This window comes from Oryx dammah, unplaced genomic scaffold (assembly GCF_014754425.2).
Source record: "Oryx dammah isolate SB20612 unplaced genomic scaffold, SCBI_Odam_1.1 HiC_scaffold_8, whole genome shotgun sequence".
NCBI classification, from domain to species: Eukaryota; Metazoa; Chordata; class Mammalia; order Artiodactyla; family Bovidae; genus Oryx; species Oryx dammah.
In genome coordinates this window covers 48,741,069-48,763,963 of record NW_024070192.1, presented here as the reverse complement: position 1 = coordinate 48,763,963, position 22,895 = coordinate 48,741,069, and the positions used below count along the sequence as shown (strand labels likewise).

General features: G+C 41.7%; 1 protein-coding gene across 1 annotated transcript in view; it reads left to right on the top strand.

Moving 5' to 3' along the window:
- The window catches only part of AATF (apoptosis antagonizing transcription factor), a 108,450-nt gene that overhangs the window by 40,842 nt on the left and 44,713 nt on the right, over positions 1-22,895 (top strand). Inside the window, exons 6-8 of the mRNA XM_040244116.1 lie at positions 1,583-1,790; positions 2,335-2,499; positions 4,046-4,129. Coding sequence (XP_040100050.1) covers positions 1,583-1,790; positions 2,335-2,499; positions 4,046-4,129 — 457 coding nt within the window. The remainder of the gene's footprint in view (positions 1-1,582; positions 1,791-2,334; positions 2,500-4,045; positions 4,130-22,895) is intronic.

Genomic DNA, 22,895 nt, shown 5'->3' with positions numbered 1-22,895 from the left:
AGAAGATATCAGACTTCTTAATGCTAGTGAACTATTCAATAGAAAGAGCCTTTCACATTTAAGTGGTGCCCAGGATGGCATATAAATTGGGAATTCTCTTTTGGATTTTTATGTGTAGTTGTGCCTAATTGTGTTTGTGCATGCATGCATGCTCAGTCGCTAGGTTGTGTCCAACTTTCTTGTGACCCCGTGGACTGCAGCCCGCCAGGCTCCTCTGTCCATGGGATTCTCCAGGCAAGAATACTGGAGTGGGTTGCTATTTCCTCCTCCAGGGGATCTTCCCGACCCAAGGATCAACCTGCGTCTCCTGCATTGCAGGCGGATTCTTCACCACTGAGCTACCTGGGAAGCCCAGTTACTTTTGTAAGCTTCTGCAAAAAACTTGCCTTTGGGGGTAGGGGGCTGCACCTCTCAGCTTATGGGATCTTAGTTTCTCGACCAGGGATCAAACCCAGGCAGTGAGAGCACTGAGGCCTAACCACTGGACCACCAGGGAATTCCTCAAACTTGCCTTCTTTTTTAGATCTAGTGAAATTATTGGTGAAAGCACATTTTTAGTATGAATGCTTAATTGATGTTTACGAAGCCCTTTGTTGCACGTACATGGAATTGCCAGTTGCAACCGTCGACTTTTTAGTAAGGGAAGAAGCAGTTATTTTGACGGGTGGAAACATTTTGGAAAATAGCAGAATAAACCTTTTTTTCCTCTTCGTGAAATGATCACATTTGATGAAGGGTCACCCCCCTCCTTGACCTCTCCCTCTGGCTGAGCTTGCTGCAAGTGGTACCTGCCTGTTGTTTTCCATTGCGCTTCTCTTCCGCTCCACTCCTTTCCACTGAGTTAGTTTGAAGGACAGAGGAGAGGAGCTCACGTGTAGGAAGCACTTCCTGTGTGTTGGGATCAGCAGTCCACAGAGTGCAGCTCATTCTAACTGGAGGCTCTGGTACGTTCTCAGGTGGTTGAGGGCATTGCAGTTTAGCTTGGGTTCTGTGGCCTATCGCTTTGAGTTTTCTTTACGTTCTGCTCCTCTTCATTTGGTTCAACTAATACTATTCAGCGTTCCCGAATGACTGGTTACAGAGAGACATATTTCCCTTATTGATTTGGGGATTAAGGTCATAAAAGTATGATTATGTGTTTAATTTTTAAAGACCCTCCTATAACAGTATAACAGTATATAACAGTATAGGCCTGGTTCATGTGCATTTCTAATACTGTTTTTAACAACCTCATTTACTTTTATGGTTTTCTTACCTTTTAAAAATATTTTTGAAACCACCTATTTTTATATTTATTTGAAAAAGTACAGAAGATTTTGTTTGACTGCATGAATGCTCTCTTACAACAAAAAAAGCCATACCCTTTTAAAAAAAATTATTTTTTTTAATTTGTTTGGCTGCATAGGATCTTTAGTTGCCACACATGGTATCAAGTTCCCTGACCAGGTGTCAAACCCGGGCCCCCTGCTTTGGGAGCGCAGTCTTAGCCACTGGGCCACCAGAGAATACTCCTGACTGCACGTGGGCCTAGGTTTTACCCAGGTAACGTTTATTTACACTGGACTCTTACTGGGTTTTCCAGTGAAGAAGAGATTTCCAGTGACGGTGAAGAGCTCGTAGAGGAGGAGAAGAAGAAGCCACAGAAGAGGGGCCCGGCAAAGAGGAAGCTGGAGATGGAGGAGTACCCCAGCTTCATGGCGAAGCGCTTTGCCGACTTCACCGTCTACAGGAACCGCACACTCCAGAAGTGGCACGATAAGACCAAGCTGGCTTCTGGAAAACTGGGGAAGGCAAGCGTGGGTGCCTGTGTGTGTGTGTGTGTGTGTGTGTGTATGAGTGTGTGAGGCAGGTCGTGGCAACCTGAAGCGGCTGTGAGAAATTGGAGCTACAGCTCCCTTATATGGATGATGCCTTGATGTGGTAGTCATCCGTCATTTCTGTGGAAAAATTTACTGAACTCCTACCACTGAGGTTTACACCATTCAGGCGTGGGTTTTCAACTTTATTAGTGAGGAGTGTTTTAAGTCTAGAAATGGTGGCCTTGTAAGTGTTGGAAAAACAAAATACCTTAAAGAAACGGATTTTACCACAATTAATATTGAAGGAGCAAAAGTTAATCTCTGGGTATAGGAAAGTAATGTGACCTGCTTAAGACTAATTTTTAATTTTTTTCTGAGAACAATCACAGCCATTCACACACTCAGCCTTTAACCGAAAGTCCCTCCTGGAAAGAGGATTGTCTGTGTCTGCTGACACAGAAAGATAGAGAAACCAACGTTGCTGGCTTCTGCAGAGACTTTGTGCGTTATCTGACACCGGTTGATATTGTTGCAGGGTTTTGGTGCCTTTGAACGCTCAATCTTGACTCAGATCGATCATATTCTGATGGACAAAGAAAGATTACTTCGAAGGACACAGACCAAGCGTTCTGTCTACCGAGTTCTTGGCAAACCTGAACCAGCAGTCCAGCCTGTCCCGGAGAGTCTGCCAGGGCAGCCGGTAAGGACTCTGATGCATGGTGATTACGGGAGCAGTTCCTAAAGGAGGCTAATTAACTGGACGATCTGCTCACCTCCTTGTAGGTATTCCTTGGGGTATAAGAAATAAACAAAAGAAAGGGCTGGGGGGAAGCACTGCTTTGTTTGAGAAACTGAGATGATGTGGGAGGGGAAAGTTTTTTAAAAAATGAAACCATTGGGGCACAGTTCTTGAGGTGCTAGCCTGCTGTGTTACCCCTTTGCCTGGCAAAGAAATAAAGCCACTCTTCTCCTAAACAAAAAATAATAATGAATAAAGCTATTATTAACTTGTATATAGCCTTCTCTTAATTTTGAGTTTGATATGAGTCTGGTCATAGAAGCATTTGTAATTCAGTTTTTAAAATTCAGTTTTAAAGCGTCTTCTTTAGAAGCACTAATATTGAGTTGAGTGTGTACTTTAGGCTTTCCTTTGCATGCTTATATGCTTCAGGAAAGGATTCAGAATTGGAATAGGCAGATTCTTCTGTCTGAAGGAAACTCTTTTATTTATAGTAGAAATATATACTTAATATGTATTTCTTAAGTTCAGAAGAATTTTAAATGAAAAGTAAAATCCCCTAGTCTGAAAATTCCACTCCGTAGGTTTAACCAATGTTTGTAGTTGTAACAAGCTTTTAGGTATTTTCTACACAGACCCAGACAGACACACACACACACACACACACGTGTATAACACATACACTTTCATAAAAATACGATTTTTAGAACTTTCCTGTTGGCCCAGTGGTTAAGACCCCATGCTCCCAATGCCGTGGGCATGGGTTTGATCCCTGGTTGGGGAACTAAGATCCCACATAGCCTGCCCACATGGCCAAAAAAACAACAACAAAAAATGTCTATTTTTTTTAACTAAATGGGATGGATATATATATGTGTATAAATATATAAATTATATATAAAATCTTACAGCTTTCTAAATTATTCTAGATATTTTTCCAGGCTGTTACATAGAGATCTACCTCATTTTTTCTAATGGCTATAGTATTCCATTGTGTGGATGTGTACTATAATTTATTTGAACAGTGGATATGTATGTTTTCTCTAGTTTTAGAAACAGTGCTATAAGAAACATTCCTGAGCATGTATATATTTTTGTTTTTATGTGAACATATGGATACACTTCTAGAAGTGGAAATATTAAAGAGAATATGCATTTTAAATTCTGATAGATGTTGTAAAATTGCCTCAAAAAGGCTGCTGTATTTTCCATTACTGAAGATGGCCTGTTTTAGAGGTGAAAAATGATGTTTTTTCATCTCAATTTGCATATATTAGAATGAGATTAAATATATTTTCATATAACCATTGAGCATTTGTGTTTTTTTCTGTCAAGTGCCTATTAATGTTTTGCCCATTTTTCAATGGCATTATTTTTGTTCTTTAATTGTAAGAGCTCTTTATATCTTAAGGAAGATAGTGCTTTTACAGTTCTACACATTCTTTATAGTCACTGCATTACTTTGGTAACCTCATTGGGATTCACTCTTTCCTTCTCGTTGATGTAGGAGATCCTTCCTGAGGCCCCTGCCAATGCCCACCTGAAGGACTTGGATGAAGAAATCTTTGATGATGATGACTTTTATCACCAGGTATGAATTTTACTCTCTTTTCTTTTGTTATAAATCAGGCGTTAACATTTTAAGACACCTGATAGAATTCTCTGACCTAAAGGGTAGCTATCGTACTTCGGAAGGATAGAGTCAGACAGGGTTTCTGAACATGTACTCAGAATCGACTTGCTGTGTAGTTCTAGATGTGTTACTTTGCTTTTATAGTTTTCCTTCTGAAATGAAAATAGCTACAGCTTCTTTGTTAGTTGTTACAGAGTATAAGTTATTGTAGAGCAGTTTCAGTGTCTTTGCATCAGATGATTTATTCTCTCTCAGCCACTTTTGATGATGTTCCTGGAGGATTTATTTTTTGTTTGGTTTCTTGTCCTGTTACTAGTAGGTAAGGACATGGAGTTGAAAGGCCAGGATCCCAGAATTCTTGAATTCCACTTCTGCTTCTGTCATACTACATCTCTTCTCTTAAAACGTTCTTGTGTGTGTGCGTGTTCAAATCAGTTAAGTACGTATTGAGGTTGTCTGCTACTGTTGATTATAATAATAGTGTAGTGCTTTGAAGACAGAAGGAATTGCTAGAGGTTGAAATCTAGTCCAGTTCTCAGTGTCTCCTCACAGTCATTCCCCCTGTTCTTGCCCTGCCCCTGCCATCTGTTGCTCTTTCTGATGATGGTTGTACTATCAAGGTGGACTAAATATCTGGGCTATTCTAAAGAACTAAAATAATTTCCTCTAATCCTGGGTCTCTTTTATCAGTCATATATCTTAATGAAACGTGCTGTAGGCTGTCCCCCTCTCTAGCTCTGGAGAGTCAGGGATGCTGTTCAGTTTTGGTTGAGTCATTATTGTCACAATGATCTTTGTTAACTTTTATGGAAGACTTTTCAAATGCTTCTTGGAGGTATAGCCATAATGACAGTCCTGTGTAGTATATGGAAGTACGAAGGAAGGAACATAGGAAAACTATATTGCGAAGAGAGTAGAAAAAGTGATCATATTGAGGAAACCTCTGGTTTTGCCCTAAAAAAGAGAGAGATTTTTTAAAATTTATCTTGCTGTTCACTCTGATGTTCCATAAAATTATTGCTGTGTGTCTTAAAAGTAATGATGAGTGGGTGGAGGCAAGAGGATTGGTGTGTGGCCCAAGGTGTTCCCAGTCAGAGGTCTTGATTCTTTTTTCCTTTTTTTCTATTATTATGTCCATTTGTCAGAAGAGTGGGGAACTCTGTTTTGCTCTAGAATGTCTAAGAGAGTACCCGACATGGGATACTAATGCTGTGTGAGTGTGTGAGATCATGGGAGACAATCCAAAATGTTCCAGTCTTCATTAATTGAAGTGTACATTGTTCGATAGAAACTGCATCATAAATTAAATAGGCCTAATGAAATAAACTGAAATTACTGGGGGAAGCTGCTTCCACTGGCAATCCTCAGTCTGAAAGATTTTTTTTTTTTTTTTGGCCTGGAGATCTGCTTAAAAAGAAATAGCATTACTTGATTGGCCCTTCATCCCAATTAATAATTTTAACTTCGATAAATTCTGATTTCAGTTATGACTAGTCACATCTTCGCTTTTCCCCTTGCTGGTTAATTGGGGTGCTGGGGTTAATCTAAATTAAAACTTAAACTAATAGAGGTCAGCGAGGCAGCTGAAACACCTGAGTGAAACAAATGGGGCTGCCAGGCACAACTTTATCTTGGCTGTTTCCCAAGAGGGAAGTGGCAGCAAATTGGAGTTGTTTCAGCCTTCTGTAAAGGTGAATGATGGGTGACACTTGTTAATGTACAGCATCTCCGGAAGCATTCCAGATTGCTTTGCTGCCACACCAACTGCTGCCATCCACGCACAGTCAGTAGGAACTGGACCAGTTGCCAACATCTGGCAGCACAGCAAGGAATGGGTGCAAGGCTTGAAACCCCGCAGATTCTAAATATGGTGCTTAGAAGTGTGCAGGCTTTAATCACTTACCACTCTTTGGCAGCAGGCTACGACAGCTTATCCCAGCCTCGTACATCACAGTCGACATCTGCTGAGCCGCCAGGCAGCTGCACATTCATTTTCTTTTCTTGCCTTTTCTCTTTGCCTCCTATTCCTCTTCTTCTTCGCACTACCCCCCCACTTCCTCTCCCCCCAATCCCACCCCCTGCCTCCCTTCAGTTTTCCTCCCCTTCCCCCAGTATGCTTCTTGGGAGAGATGATCTGTAAAGATTACCGCTTCATTGTGTGCAAGTAATTGTGGTGATGCCAGGCCCTTGACAGACACAACGTAGCACCTGTTCTGCTGACCTGGTTAATTTCTTCTGTTGAGTGGGATTTACCAGAGATTGGAGCTGAAGCCAATTCAATGATAAGGCTAAAGAAAATGGCTGTATGTTTTCTGTCACCTCCCAATTAAATTGGCTTCATAAAGTGCTTTCCTTTATTTGTCAGGGTGGTAAGCCTGAGCTAAGTGTTGCATTCAGAAGTGGTACAATGTATTACAATGGGCCTGTGACTTTTCATTTGTGTTTTTTGATGCGGTTGGTTGTTTGGAAGAGCTTGCTGGTGAATATAATAACGTTTCGCCTTTTTTTTTTTTTTTTAACCATACTTGAAGCCAGACTCTTTGGGTCCATGTTTTGTAAGGAAGAGATTATAGCCACATTGAATTTTAATGTTTCATTGTAAGGGTTTAAAGGCTTACTTGGTTAAGTCATGTGTCTCGAGGCTGTGTAAATGCCCTCACCACTGAGAATGGTGTTCAGGGTCAGAACGGGCAACACGTACACACTCACTCTCTTTGTTTCATAATGGACCTTAAATGACTACAACTTAAAAAATATGTCTGTGTTATTTAATAAAGGTACGTGCGAGTGTGTATGTGCAAATACATATGGAGTATGTGTGGAGAGGACTGGAGAGTATCAGATACTGTAATGGTACTCTTTTTGAGCTGAAAAGAACCTCACAGTAATGAGTCCCTGAGACATTAAGTAACTTCCTGAAAGTCACATGCTAGTACTTGATCCAAGATTTTTTAGGCCAAGCCCTGTTCTTCCCATACCTTTGTTTCTTAAATATTTCATTTGTGAGCCACAGGAAGACTTCTCTATAGTATTATGCTTTTCGTTTTGTAAATAACTGAGCTTCATTTTCTCAGAACCAGAAGAAACATTATGTTGTCTTAGAAAGTAATTTTTTTTCCCCTTTAAAGGCAAATGATTTATTGAACTCCTGGTTTCTTAACAATTCTAATGAAAAAAATTAACCTTCTAGTTGTGTTCCTGGTTTGTTTGGAGTTGCTGAAAGCCCAGAATGTGCCCAGTGGTGACGATTTTAGAAGGGAAACTGTTCACAGGCTTCAAACGTTACTGAGTTCTCACTTGCTGGTGGGATCAGCTCGTGTCTGGCTCAGTTGTTGTTAGAGTTCATCCCTAGAGATTATTTCATAAAATATGAAAGTTACAAATGACCATGAAGGAAGAGCCATGTTTTCAGTGTCTATTGTTCATTTTCATGATCCCGTTTGCAACTTTTTTTTTCTTGACATGAAGTGCTTTTAAGGTATGTTGTCTATATTGCCATTTAAAGTTGATTTTTGACTCGATAGGCCTGAGTTCTCAAAGAGCAAGAGGAAGAACTAATGTTTACTGAACACTAGTAACGTGCCAGCTCCTGGACTGATTAGACAGGTACTTGATTCATGTCTTCATTTCATCCTCCCGATATCTCCAGGTTGAGCTATGACTGCACTTAAGCAATAAGTTATAAAGTAACTGTAAAGTGACTGGGTTTTTTTAAAGCATTAAAAAATTTTTTTCTTTAATTAATTATTGCTGCCCACAGGCTTGCTCTAGTTGCAGTGAGCGGGAGCTGCTCTCCGGTTGTGGTGTGTGGACTCCTCGCGGTGGTTCCTGGTACGGAGCACAGGCTCTGCGTGTGCAGGCTTCAGCTGCGGCGTATGGCCTCTGGAGCATGGGCTCAATGGCGGTGGCGCCCCGGCCAGTGACTGGGTTTGTTCTTTTCATAGCCGAGACCTCAGACTAGTTTCTTGTCACCTTGTGAAGAATTTTGCTCTGAAAGGACTAATTGAACTTAGATATTGACAGGTCGATACCTGGATTTCTGAGGGTTCATTAGGATTTTGTATGTTGCTTCTAACTCTTTAGTTTTGATCTGGTTTGTCCTATCACTTTGAATTTAACCAAGAGCATCTGGAGAAAGGCATAATAGGTTCTATTCTTTTGATGACCACTTTGATGGGTTAAATTTCTCCTTTTATCTGCCATCAGAACATGTCTATAGCTGACCCTGCCACATGCTGGCCATTTGTGTCTAAGACATTTGATAATGTCATAAACAAGTAATTACTAATTCGGTGAACTATTAAAAGTCGATAATGTTAAGAAATAGAAAAGAGGCAAGCTTTCTGACAGGGTGGTTTACTTTAGTTAAATTGGTGAGTGATTAATATGGATGGCTGATAGGGTGGCTTTAATTGTATGCATTTAGATCGTAGTGTGAATAAGGGATGTGTAAGGCCATTCCTGGGAGAAGGCAGTGGCACCCCACTCCAGTACTCCTGCCTGGAAAATCCCATGGACAGAGGAGCCTGGTAGGCTGCAATCCATGGGGTCACTGAGGGTCAGACACGACTGAGCGACTTCACTTTCACTTTTCACTTTCGTGCATTGGAGAAGGAAATGGCAACCCACTCCAGTGTTCTTGCCTGGTGGATCCCAGGGATGGGGGAGCCTGGTGGGCTGCCGTCTCTGGGGTCACACAGAGTCGGACACAACTGAAGTGATTTAGCAGCAGCAGCGGCAGCAAGGCTATTCCTACGGTTAACGGCCATACAGTGTTCTTGTTGGCATGTGTCTTTCCAGTGGTTCGGTTGATGGCTGAGAATATGCTTTAAAGTTTGATTTGAACCTACTCCTTTTAATTTGTTGCTGGAAAACAGATCTGTTCTGTTCAGAGCAGTATTTCATTTTTAGTTTGACTTTGAGATGTTGCTGCTATTGGAGATGTGGATAGTGTTTCTTAAAAGTTTGATAAAATTTATTACGTGTATACCTTCTTGGTGACTTTAAAGAGGATGTATATAGGAAGTGCATAATTTTGAAAACTGAAATTATGGTTGAAGATAGAGCAGAGAGTTAATCAGTTAGGTTTCTTAAGATGTAATAAAGGAGTTAAAAAAAACCCCAAACAAATATCAATGTCTAATTAAACCCCAGTTTTAATAATTACAAGATTATGTTTTGAATCTATGCAAGAATTTTATTTGAGATACATTCTAGTTTTTGTGTTGCCATTGTCTGTCTGTCAGTGTTTAGTCCCAAAGATAGTATCAATATCGGCATTTGATAGCTAGCGTGGGCTTGCTATTATGGAGCCTGCACACACAAAAGCCACATTTTAAATGCAAGGTCGAGCAATTTCATCAAACAGCAGCGTCAAGGGAAGGCACACACGACTGGCCCTCGTTTCTTTCAGTTCTCTTGCTTTAAAAAAACACTGGAGCATGACTTTGGTTCTACTGCTTCGTGTAGACAAAGGTAAAACCTCAGAACAAAGGCTAAAACAGGCTCCATTTGATGGAGCCAGCTAGGAAAGAAAGAAGAATTGGCCTCAAACCTTCGAAGAAACTTTTCAAATGCAAGTGGTCCCGTGGTAGTTTACTAGGCAAATATGTGGCCAAAATTACCTTTCCTTTACTAATATAACGTCAAACCCAGTGGCAGCTGGTTAAGTGTCAGTCAGACACAGAGTTCCAGCAGTGTTTGAGTAGGCTCCAGTGAAGAGTTTAGCACTTCAGCAAGGGGGCCACTACCTGTTCACCAAACTGGGCCTGGTGTCGTCTTGTTTTTAAATTATATTCAGTGTATGTAGCTCCTTAAAGTTTTACTTTAAAAGTAAATTATAGGGACAGTGACTTAGCAAAAAAGGGGAAGTTAAAAAACAGCTTTAAAAATTATGTGTATTGTAGATCTAGCATAGAACCTAATTGCTCTCAAGTTAGATAGTGTCTCTGAAAATTGTCCATTCCAAACTGTCTTTATACTAGAGCCTAGGGGACTAGGGTAGGATCGTCTCATCTTTAGACACTGAAATCCAGGTGGTGTTGGTCCACGTTTGATTTTCTTATTTAGTTACTTACTTACGTATGGCTGCCCTGGGTCTTGGTTGCGGTGGTGGGCTTCTCATTGCAGTGGCTTCTCTAGTTGTGGGGCCACGGGATCTGGGTGTGGGGGCTTCAGTAGTTACAGCATGCAGGCTCAGTAGTTGTGGCGCATGGGTTTAGTTGCTCTGAGGCATGTGGGATCTTCCCTGACCAGGGATTGAACCTGTGTCCCTTGAACTGGCAGGCAGATTCTTGACCACCAGCGAAGTCCCTGACTTTCTAGCATATTACGCTGCCTTTTGACCTGACACACTTAAAAGTCCATTTGAGTGTTTTCAGATTCGTAACTGTTTAGGAAACTGAAGATCCAGTGTGTATGTTCACACTGTGACAGTTCATATGAGTCACTTTCATGCGGTATGTGCTTCATTCACTAATTGCTCTACCAGATGCTAGTTTTACAATGACTAATAAGACAAACCCCTGCCCGAGGAATTGTGTCATCTAATGAGAGCAGAAGTGAAGGTGTTAGTCACTCAGTCATATCTGACTCTTTACAACCGCATGGACTGTAGCCCGCCAGGTTCCTCTGCAGGCAAGAAAACAAGAGTGGGTAGCTATTCCCTTCTCCAGAGGATCTTCCCAACCCAAGGGTTCGAACCTGGGTCTCCTGCATTGCACGTGGATTCTTTAAGGTCTGAGCCACCAGGGGGAGTCCTAACAAGAGCAAAGTTCTCAATTTTGTAGTCATATAGCTCCTCTTTCAGAGTATGACTTTAATAAAATTTAAATGAAGAAAATAAATGGTGCATGAGAGCAATCAGGTCCTTGATATGAAAACATTCATATAGCTAAGACTGAGCTCCCAATGCAGGGGCCTGGGTTCAATCCCTGGTCAGAGAACTAGATCCTACATGCCGAACTAAGAGTTCACATTCTGCAACTAAAAATCCTTCATGCCACAGCTAAGACCTGGCACAGCCAAATAAATAAACAATGATTAAACAAAACAAAACCATGTAGTTCCATAGTGCTTTCTAATCACAAATGTGCCTCACATACTTATTGGCACACAGGTTTTTCTCTCAACAGACTCCTAATTCCTAAAGTCATGTCTCAGTAACTTGTAAAAGACCCTGAGACATGCTGTTAGATTTTCCAAGAATTTAGTGATTTTTAGAAGCCAGTATTGCGAATTTGATATCCACTGAAACTTATTTCAGGTTAGAGGAGCCTTCAGGGAGATACTGCTTTGGGAAAGATCCCTGATCTTCCCCTTGCTTACAGCAAATAATAATAAAAAACCTTCCTGCTCCTGGCTGGAGGTGGAGGGGAGAGCATTCAGGTTGGTGATAGGTATTTAAATGTTCATTTTGCCGTAGCCTACCTCTGTGTTTTTAAAAAAAAATTTCTGTAATAAAAAGTTGAGAAGAAAAGTCGTTCAGATTTGTTTCTTCCTTCCATTAATTGATTCAACAAATATGTGAGTATCAACTATATATTTATCAAGTAACTTGTTCTAGGCTGTGCTATCTGATGCAGTAGCCACTGGCCACATGTAGCTAGCTATTTAAATTTCAGTTGTAGCTAATTAATTAAAACAAAGTTGAAAATTCAGTCTGTCAGTCATGCTAGTCACATATCGAGAACTGAGGCCACAGAACTGTGCTAGGGGCTGTTGTACTGGACAATGCAAATATCGAACATTTACATCATCACAGAGGCTTCCCAGGTGGCTCAGTGGTAAAGAATCCACCTGCCAAGACAAGAGACTTGGGTTCAATCCCTGGGTCAGAAAGTGCCCCAGGAGAAGGAAATGCCAACCCACTCTAGTATTCTTGCCTGGGAAATCCCATAGGCAGAGGATCCTGGCAGGCATCAGTCCGTGGGGTCACAAAGAGTCAGACAGGACTGAGCGCGCACACACACACATCATCACAGAAAGGTCTACTGGAGCTCTGTGAGGGGCCGGGACAAAGCAAAGGCCTGCCCTCTCTCTTAGAAACAGGATGATACCGCAGTGGAAAACAATAAAACTGGGTATGGATGAAGGGGCCTAGGACAGGGATGGGATGGCTACTGTTTTCAGGTAGGATGGTCAGGAGATTCAGTGATAGTTGAGCAGAGTCCTGAGGGCAGTGCACACCAGACCATGAAAGTTTTGGGGGGAAGGGAATGGCGAGTGCAAAGGCTCCAAGGCCCTGCTGAAGCTAGCGTGTTCTAGGAAATAGGGAGGCCTGTACCCCCGGGGTGGGGTAGGTAAGAAAGAGCGGGATAGGAGAGCCATAAGTCAGAGCTGTAATGAGAGGCCAGGTCCTGAAGGAACTTGTAGGACACCCTAAGGCTTTGGATTTCACTAGGAAGCCACTGGAGAGTTTTGAACAGGGGAGTCACATGATTGGACTAATAGTTTTGAAGCATCACTCTGATGTGTTGAGAGTAAATTCTAAGGAGGCAGAGTGGCAAACAGGAAACCGGAGGCTCTCATGATAGTCCAGGCAAGAGGTGGAGGTAGCTGGGACTGAGATGTTTTAGAGGGAGTGCTGACAAGTGGCTGGACTCTGAATTTACGCTAAAAGTTAAACTGATGGGTTTGGCTGATGGATTGTGTGTGGAGTGTGGGAAGAGGGGGATCCAGGATGACTTTAGGGATTTTGGTCTGAGCAGTTGGATGGATGAAGTTGCTATTTACTGAACTGGGGACAAACAGTGAGAGAAGCTAGTTTGGAGAAGAAATCTGGAACTCAGCTTTGGTTACACTACATTCCACACCCTACCCCTCCCCGACCCCATGGACCTGTGCTGACTTTAATTATTTTTATTCCAAATTGGTTATATTAAGATATCACTGAAGCAGTCATAGGGAATTGTTGAGGAGATAGTTACGTATAAAATTTTGGAGTTCATGAAGAGGTCTGAACTGAAGGGATGAATCTGAGAGCCATCAGCATATGGATTGTATTTAGTACCATGAGACTGGATGAGATCACCTAGGGATTGAAAGTGGAGAGAAAAAGAGAAGGAGATGCAAAGCCCACGTCCTGGGGCATTCAACATTTTGAGTTTGGGGAGATGAAGAGGATCTAGTATAGGTGTTGGAGACGGTGAGAGAAAATAAAGGAAGAGCGATTGCTCAGGTTTCATATTAAAGTGATTCAAGAAGGAGGAAATCCAGTATCATCCTGATACCAAAACCAGGCAAAACTATCACAGGGAAAGAAAGCTACTGACCAATATCTCTAATGAACAGAGATACAAAAGTCAACAATCTACTAACAAACTCACTCCAGCAACACATAGGCAAGAATACGGGAGTGGGTTGCCATGCCCTCCTCCAGGGGATCTTCCCAACCCAGGGATCGAATCCGGGTCTCCCACATTGCAGGCGAATTCTTTACTGTCTGAGCCACCAGGAAAGCCCTCCCACCCCCCTCAAAAAAAATTATATACCATAACTAAGTGGGATTTAGTCCAGGAATTCAAGATTGTTTTAACATCAAAAATCAATTAATGTAATCAAATGTTATAAGGGCCAAAAACATGATCATCTCAATAGATGCAGAAAATTGTTTGACACCCTTTCATGATAAACACTCAACAAATAGGGATAGAAGAGAATTCCTTACCTAGTAAAGAGCATCTATGAAAACCCATAACTAACATCCTATTCAGTGGTAAAAGACAGAAAACTTCCCCCAAAGATTAGAAATAAGGCAAGGATGCTCTTGCCACTAATATTCAACATTCTACTGGAGGTTTTAGCAAGGGCAGTTAGAAAGAAATAAAAGGCATCTAAGTTGGAAAAGAAGAAGTAAAAGTATTTCTTATTTGCAGTTGGCATGATCCTAAATATAGAAATCCCAAAGAAGCCACCAGAAAACTACTCGATCATGAATTGCAGGATACAGAATAAACACAAAAACGTCAGTTGTGTTTCTATACACCAGCAGTAAGCAACCTGAAAAGTTAAGAAAGCCATTCCATTTGCAGCAGCATCCAGATGAGGAAAATACCTGAGGATAACTTACATTGTTGTGTGTGTGTGTGTGCGTGCGCGCGCGCACGCACGCACGCTTAGTCATGTCCAACTCTTTGTGACCCCATGGAGTGTAGCCTGCCAGGCTCCTCTGTCCATGGAATGTTTCCAGGCAAGAATACTGGAGCAGGTTGGCATTTCCTCCTCCAGGGGATCTTCCCAGCCCAGGGACTGAACCTGTGTCTCTTGCATCTCCTGCACTGGCAGGCAGATTCTTCACCATTGGCGCTACCTGTGAAGCCCCAAAGCCCTGTATGCAGAAAGTTCTAAACTTTGCTGAAAGAAATTTTAAAAGACCTAAATAAATGGAAAGCCATCCCATTTCATGGATTAGAAAAATTCTAATTTATGGATTAGAAGACTTAAGTATTGTTAAAATGACAGTACTCCTCAATTGATATACAGATTCAACACAATCTGTATCAAAATCCCAGCTATCTTTCTGCTGAAAGTGATGAGCAGATCCTAAAATTGATGTGGAAATACAAAAGACCCAGGATAGCCAAAACAATCTTGAAAAAGATCAAAGTTGGAGGACTCATAGTTCCTAATTTCAAAACTTATTACAAAGTTGTAGTAATCAAGATGTTGTGGTACTGGTATAAGGTTAGGCATATAGATCAATAGAATACAATTGAGAATTCAGAAATAAACCTTTACAGTTATGGTCAATTGATTTTCGACAGGGGTGCCAAGACAGCAGTGAGAAGTCTTTACAGCAAATAATGCTAGGACAACTGGATACCCACTTGCAGAAGAGTGAAGTTAGAGCCCCCTCTCATTCCTACACGAAGATTAACTCTAAGTTGATCATATACCTACATACAAGAGACAAATCTATAAAACTTCTAGAAAAAAACACAGGAGTAAATCTTCATGACTTTGGGTTAGGAAATAGTTTCTTAAATATGACAACAAAAGCACAAGGGACAAAACAGAATAAAAACAGATACGTTGGACTTGATCAAAACTGAAAACTTTCGAGCTGCAAAAGGTCCTACTGGAAAAGTGAAAAGACCCACAGAGTGGGAGAAAATATTTTTAAATTGTATATCTGATAAAGGACTGGTATCTAGAATATATAAAGAACTCTCAAACTCAATAATAAAAGCAAATAACCTACTAAAAAATGGCGAATGATCTGAATAAACATTTTTCCAAAGAAGGTATTTAAACGACTAGTAAGATGCTCACCATTATTAGTCTTTCATTTCAGTTCAGTTCAGTCGCTCAGTCGTGTCCGACTCTTTGCGACCCCATGAATCGCAGCACGCCAGGCCTCCCTGTCCATCACCAACTCCCAGAGTTCACTCAGACTCGTGTCCATCGAGTCGGTGATGCTATCCAGCCATCTCATCCTCTGTTGTCCTCTTCTTCTCCTGCCCCCAATCCCTCCCAGCATCAAAGTCTTTTCCAATGAGTCAACTCTTCGCATGAGGTGGCCAAAGTACTGGAGTTTCAGCTTCAGCATCATTCCTTCCAAAGAAATCCCAGGGCTGATCTCCTTCAGAATGGATTGGTCGGATCTCCTTGCAGTCCAGGGGACTCTCAAGAGTCTTCTCCAACACCACAGTTCAAAAGCATCAATTCTTCGGCTCTCAGCCTTCTTCACAGTCCAACTCTCACATCCATACATGACTACTGGAAAAACCATAGCCTTGACTAGACGGACCTTAGTTGGCAAAGTAATGTCTCTGCTTTTGAATATGCTATCTAGGTTGCTCATAACTTTTCTTCCAAGGAGTAAGCCTTGACGTACTCTTTTTCCTACTTGGAACCAGTCTGTTGTTCTATGTCCAGTTCTAACTGTTGCTTCCTGGCCTGCATACAGATTTCTCAAGAGGCAGGTCAGGTGGTCTGGTATTCCCATCTCTTTCAGAATTTTCCACAGTTTATTGTGATCCACACAGTCAAAGGCTTTGGCATAGTCAATAAAGCAGAAATAGATGCAGAGGGCAGACACACTGAAACCATACTCACAGAAAACTAGTCAATCTTATCACACTAGGACCACAGCGTTGTCTAACTCAATGAAACTAAGCCATGCCCACGGGGCAACCCAAGACGGGCTGGTCATGGTGGAGAACTCTGACCTAATGTGGTCCACTGGAGAAGGGAATGGCAAACCACTTCAGTATTCTTGCCTTGAGAACCCCATGAACAGTATGAAAAGGCAAAATGGTAGGATACTGAAAGAGGTACTCCCCAGGTCAGTAGGTGCCCAATATGCTACTGGAGGTCAATGGAGAAATAACTCCAAAAAGAATGAAGGGATGGAGCCAAAGCACAAACAATACCCAGTGGTGGATGGGACTGGTGATAGACGCAAGGTCCGATGCTGTAAAGGGCAATATTGCATAGGAACCTGGAATGTCAGGTCCATGAATCAAGGCAAATTGGAAGTGGTCAAACAGGAGATGGCAAGAGTGAACGTCGACATTCTAGGAATCAGCGTACTAAAATAGACTAGAATGGGTGAATTTAACTCAGATGACCATTATATCTACTACTGTGGGCAGGAATCCCTCAGAAGAAATGGAGTAGCCATCATGGTCAACAGAAGAGTCCAAAATGCAGTACTTGGATGCAATCTCAAAAACGACAGAATGGTCTCTGTTCGTTTCCAAGGCAAACCATTCAATATCACAGTAATCCAAGTCTATGCCCCAACCAGTAATGCTGAAGAAGCTGAAGTTGAATGGTTCTATGAAGACCTACAAGACCTTTTAGAACTAACACCCAAAAAAGATGTCCTTTTCATTATAGGGGACTGGGATGCAAAAGTAGGAAGTCAAGAAACACCTGGAGTAACAGGCAAATTTGGCCTTGGAATGTGGAATGAAGCAGGGCAAAGACTAATAGAGTTTTGCCAAGAGAACGCACTGGTCATAGCAAACACCCTCTTCCAACAACACAAGAGAAGACTCTACACATGGACATCACCAGATGGTCAACACCGAAATCAGACTGATTATTAGTCTTTAGGGAAATACAAATCAGAACCACAGTGATCACTAGGATAGCTGTGACCAAAAATGACAGATGATAACAAATTTGGGGAGAATATGGAGGATTTGGAACCCTTGTATACTGTTGGTAGAAATATAAATTGGTGCAGCCTCTATGGAAAACAGTTGGGTAGTTCCTCATATCAACCGTAGAGTTACCATATGACCCAGCAATTCTACTCTTAGGTTTACACCCAGAAGAAATGAAAATCATATGTCCACACAAAAACTTGTACATGAATATCTGTAGCCTTATTCTTAATAGCCATAAAGGAAACAGCCCAAGTGACCATCCACCGATAAATGGATAAACAAAACATGGTATATCCATACAATAAATATTATTCAACCATAAAGAGGATGAAGTACTGAAACTTGCAACATGGATAAACTTTTGAAAACATTATGGTAAGTTAAGTGAAACAAGAGAGTCACAGACCATATTTGTATGATTTATTAAATGCTCCAAATAGGCACAATTTATAGAAGTGACGAAGTGGATAGGCGGTTGCCTAGGGCTGGCAATATTGGGGGTGAAATGGGAGTAGCTGATGGAAAAAAAAAAACTGTCTTTTGACAGTGATGAAAATATTCTGAAATTGATTTTGATGATGGTTGCACACCTCAGTGAATATACAAAACCATTGAATCATAGTTTAAATTGGTGAGCTGTATTGTATGTGCATTTTACCTGAATAAGGTCTTTTTTTTTTCCCTTAAAAGAGTGACATGCTGTGTTGAATGTTGCAGATAGATCAAATAAGGAGTGAGAACTGGCTATTTGGTTCAGCAATGTGGAAGCCATTGGGACCTTCACAGAAACTGTTTTGTTCGAGTGCTGAAGTGGGTTCAAGAGAGAATGGAGGGAGAAAAGTTGGAGATGGCATAGACAGTCTGGAGAAAGCTTGCCCTAAAGGGAGAAATGGGCAGCAGGGGTCATGAGTGGGTTTCTTGTTTGGGTTTCAGGTAGATGTCCTCTGTATGTTGCTTTTGTTGTCGTCCATTTGTTTATTTTTTAGGCTGTGCAGGGTCTTTGTGGTTGTACACAGGCTTCTTTTCGTGGAGCATGGGCTCTAGAGCCCACAGCCTCAGTAGTTGCAGCCCTCAGGCTTAGCTGCTTGTGGGATCTTGGTTCCCCAATCAGGGATCCTGTATACTGTTTTCTGATGGAAATGATCCTGTAGAGGGGCATCATGCACGTTTCAGGAAGGAGGTGAGAATGGCTGCTGCTGTGTACACAGGTAGAGAGGGGTTGGTCTGATGGACAGCTCTTGTGTAGATATGGGCTGGAGGACAGAGTGTGGGAACTCTTGTTCCCAAGGAGCTATGGGGAGGGTAGTATGTGAGGTTCTTACCTGAGGGCAGGGGCTGGAGGTTTGAGAAAAGAGAAAGTACGGCAGAGTCCTCGAGCAGAGCAGGAGAGTGTAATTGGGAGCACTGGAGACCCGCGTAAGGTTAGTGGAAATGGTTTTAAAGTGAGTGAGACCAGTTCGGTCCATTTTGTCTGTTTTTCCACTCATTGCAGCTGTATGAATGCAGGTATTGAGATTTAACAAGGAAATAGAGGTACATAATCCCTCACCTGCAGTTCCTGACACTAAAAAACCCCTCACCTGCAATTCTGACACTGAAAACTTATAGTAGTATGCTTGTTTGTTTTTGTAAGTTTGGCAAAACATTGTGGTGGCAACATCTGAATGGTTCTGAAGCTGTATTAACCTGTGAAAGTGATAGTCATTCAGCCGTGTCCAACTCTTTGTGACCCCATAGACTGTATAGAATTCTCCAGGCCAGAATACTGGAGTGGGTAGCCTTTGCCTTCTCCAGGGGATCTTCCCAACCGAGAGATTGAATTTAGGTCTCCCCCACTGCAGGCAGATTATTTACCAACTGAACTACTAGGGAAGCCTGCATATTAACCTGTAAGGCTTTATTTATCCCACTATGTAGGGATATTTATGTATTTTGCTGCACAGGTGTTGATGTGTTTGACTATGGGGTGCTGCCCCAGGCTTCGCTGGGGCATTTATGGTACATACACTGTATCATCACCTTCCCCCAAATCCCAAAAGCTCTGAATTCCAGGACACATCAGTCTCCGAGGGACCATATGGCATACAGACCATGGATCTGTATGACAAAGGGACAGCACGCAGCAGACTTGAGGGTGTTTACCGGAAGTGACCGTCCTGGTGGCATCGCATGCCCATAAGTATGGAGAGAGACGAGCACGTGAGGAGGAGCGGGGGAGGCATGCTGAAAAGGTGGCAGATCAATGGGCCATTGATCTGAGCGGGGAAGAATACTGGAGTCTGCAGGCTAAAGGGAATCCTGGAAGGAGAGGCTGAGGTTTGTTTCCTCTGGGCTTTTAATCCTTAGAGGACATAGTGCAGAATATAGCTTAGCATTGCCCTCTTGGTTCCTTGTAAAGCCTGTTTAGCAAAATAGTCTCTAGTTCTGAATGACTTCCTCTTCATTCTTTCAATACAAATGTTACATAGCATAGTGTCATTAAACAATAGAATACCATAGAATGCCCAGAAATAGTCAGTGATTGATGTGTATCCAAAAGGATGTATAACCCCTCTCCTCACCTTTTATTTTATAGATAGGAAAAAAAAAAAAAATATATATATATATATATATACAAGCACACACCAGGACATCTATCCATTTACCAAGAGACAGAATCCTGGAAACAGGGCCTGTTGGAAATTCTAAACAATAGCACTGCTGGCACCTTGTTCCTTTTGGTATAGATTAGGAAGAATGGCTTAGTGAAGTCACTTAGTCCTTGTAACATTCTTTTTATGTATAGGAAAAAGAAAGGAAAAGCAAGTTCTTTAGCAGTCAAATTGCCTAATTCTCTCTGTCTTCACATATCAGAGCCGAATACTGGTAATGATTTACTTACACTTCTAGTTAATAATTAGACATTGGGAGGCACCATATATCATGCCTAATTGAATATATAGGGTCTGATGAGAAAGTTTTCTGTTTTGACTAATAAATTTTAACCCAAATGGCCAGGCCTGGTGAAATATTACGGCCTTCGAAATATTTTAGAACTTGTGCTGAGGAAACAGTGTGAATTTCCTCAGCGAATGAATTTATCATCCCTTCCAAATCACAGTCCTTAGCTCCAGCTGTGGAGTGGAGGCATGAGGCAATGCTGAATCAGAAAGTGGAAAAACTAATCAAATCCTTAAAAGACCGAGGGCAGTGAGGCAGAGTTAAGGCTGACTTTTTCAGCGGTCGCCTTGAGCTGTACATTTTCTGATTTTAGTAACCAAAGGTGGGTTATCTGGAACTTCAGTAGTAAGATGCGCTTGGGTTTTTATTCACACATTTGACTTCCCTCCGTTCTTCTCTCTGTTATTAATATTATTCTTGTAAATATTGTACTTGCCACTGCAGAAGTGGGATGCTTTTCATCTTTGATCCAAAGATCTAGAACTTAACTCTTTCCTTTCAGAGGTACTATCAAATAGTCACTGTGAGCAAGGTAGCGTGCAGAGTTCTGAGGGAGGAGAGAATTTTGAGTGATACTGTGCCTTGCCCCCAGGATGCTTACAGTCAAGCAAAGGAGCTGTAAACAACCAGAGTGTTGGGTGAGGGGGTGATAAAGAATTCAGGAGAAGGGAGATTCCTAACAGTCTGGGAGAATTAGAGAAGGCTGCGGGGAGGTGATGGCGTTTGATCGAGGCCTTTGCAGAGGGGTGGACAGGATGCTGCAGGGGGTGAGGCGGAGGGGTGGCTGTGGGAGCAGAGGGTGATGGGCTGGGTGCAGGTCCTGAAGAACGAAGAGCAGTTAGTTGTCCTAATAGAATAAATGGTAAAGGAGAGGATCACTTGTGCCCAGAATAATCACGGTTTGGTTTGGGAAAAGTCCTTCAAATAACAGTCTGCTTTTCAGGTATTGACTTAGTACTATTGTGAGTTTTTTCTGTGCTTTTTACACTTTCTCCCTTCCATTTTGATTTTCCTTCATTACGTGTCCTGTTTGTTATCCACTGTTGGCAATCAGTAGAAAGGAACTTTGAATTATCGTATTTGCTCATTGTTATTGTTAGCAGCTGTGGTGATTCAGCTATGGAATTTTTTTGTCCCAAATTGAGTTCTGTCTTTATCTCTGAGTATCATTATCTGATGTTGACAGTATTTTAATGTATTGAACACTCGCATTTTGCAAATGCTTTACTTTTATCATCTTTTAAGACTGCAAATCAACTTTATGAGGTACAGTTATTATAAGGAAACTGAGTCTCAGAAGGGACAAATAACTTGTCCCAAACTTCGCATCTAATAAAGGGCACAGAGCCCAGGTATGTCAGACTCCAAAGCCATGGCATCTTACAGACTTACTGGGCGATGTTTACAGTTATGTTGAACCATGGGGCAGAACTGAAAACTCATACATAGACTCGCTACATCTTAGAAGATGCAAGATGGGCACCTGCAACTGGGATTTGACAAACCGATAAAAGAAACACTGATATCAGAAAACACGACATGAAATGAATGCCCACCTTTATTACAAAGATGTCAAGACACCTTTCTTCCAGTAAAAAGACCAACTTGAAGATACTACAGAAAGAGTCAGTGTATGACGGGGCATGGGGGAGACGGCTAGAGGAAGAACAAAAGACCTGTTCCCGCTCTTCTTTTCCTGAGAAGAGCCAGCTCTCTCCCTTGGGAAACGAGACCCAAGAGGGAGGCAAGATTGACATCATTGTAACAGTAAAATAATGAGAAGTGTTTTGAGATTTTTTTCATTCATTTGGATTAAGTAGTTTTAAAAAAAAATTTAGGTTCTCTTGGGATGGTTAAAAAAAGGGTAATTCCCATGCACTTAAACCACACAGTTCTCTAGCCCTGTTCAAGACCTGGGAGAAAGAGGATGTTGTTTGAGGAGGAGGAGGTGCTGGTAATCGTGCAGTCACTTCAGTCTTGTCCGACTCTTGGAGACCCTGTAGACTGCAGCCTGCCAGACTCCTCTCTGTACATGGGATTCTCCAGGCAGGAATACTGGAGTTAGCATGCCCTCTTCCAAGGCATCTTCCCAACTCTGGGATCGAGCCCATGTCTCTTATTTCTCCTGCACTGGCAAGCAGGTTCTTTACCACTAGTGCCAAGAGATTAAAAACCAGGAGGTTACCCAATTGCTTAGGTAGATAGTAGTACTCTGGATTAAAAGCAAGGTGTATTACATATTACACAGACCATCCCCATGGAAAAGAAATTCAAAAAAGCAAAATGGCTGTCTGAGGAGGCCTTACAAATAGCTCTGTAAAGAAGAGAAGCGAAAAGCAAAGGAGAAAAGGAAAGATATAAGCATCTGAATGCAGAGTTACAAAGAATAACAAGGAGAGATAAGAAAGCCTTCCTCAGCGATCAATACAAAGAAATAGAGGAAAACAACAGAATGGGAAAGACTAGAGATCTCTTCAAGAAAATTAGAGATACCAGGGAACATTTCATGCAAAGATGGGCTCGATAAAGGACAGAAATGGTATGGACCTAACAGAATCAGAAGATATTAAGAAGAGGTGGCAAGAATACATAGAAGAACTGTACCAAAAAAAAAAATGTACAAAAAAGATCTTCACAACCCAGACAATCACAATGGTGTGATCACT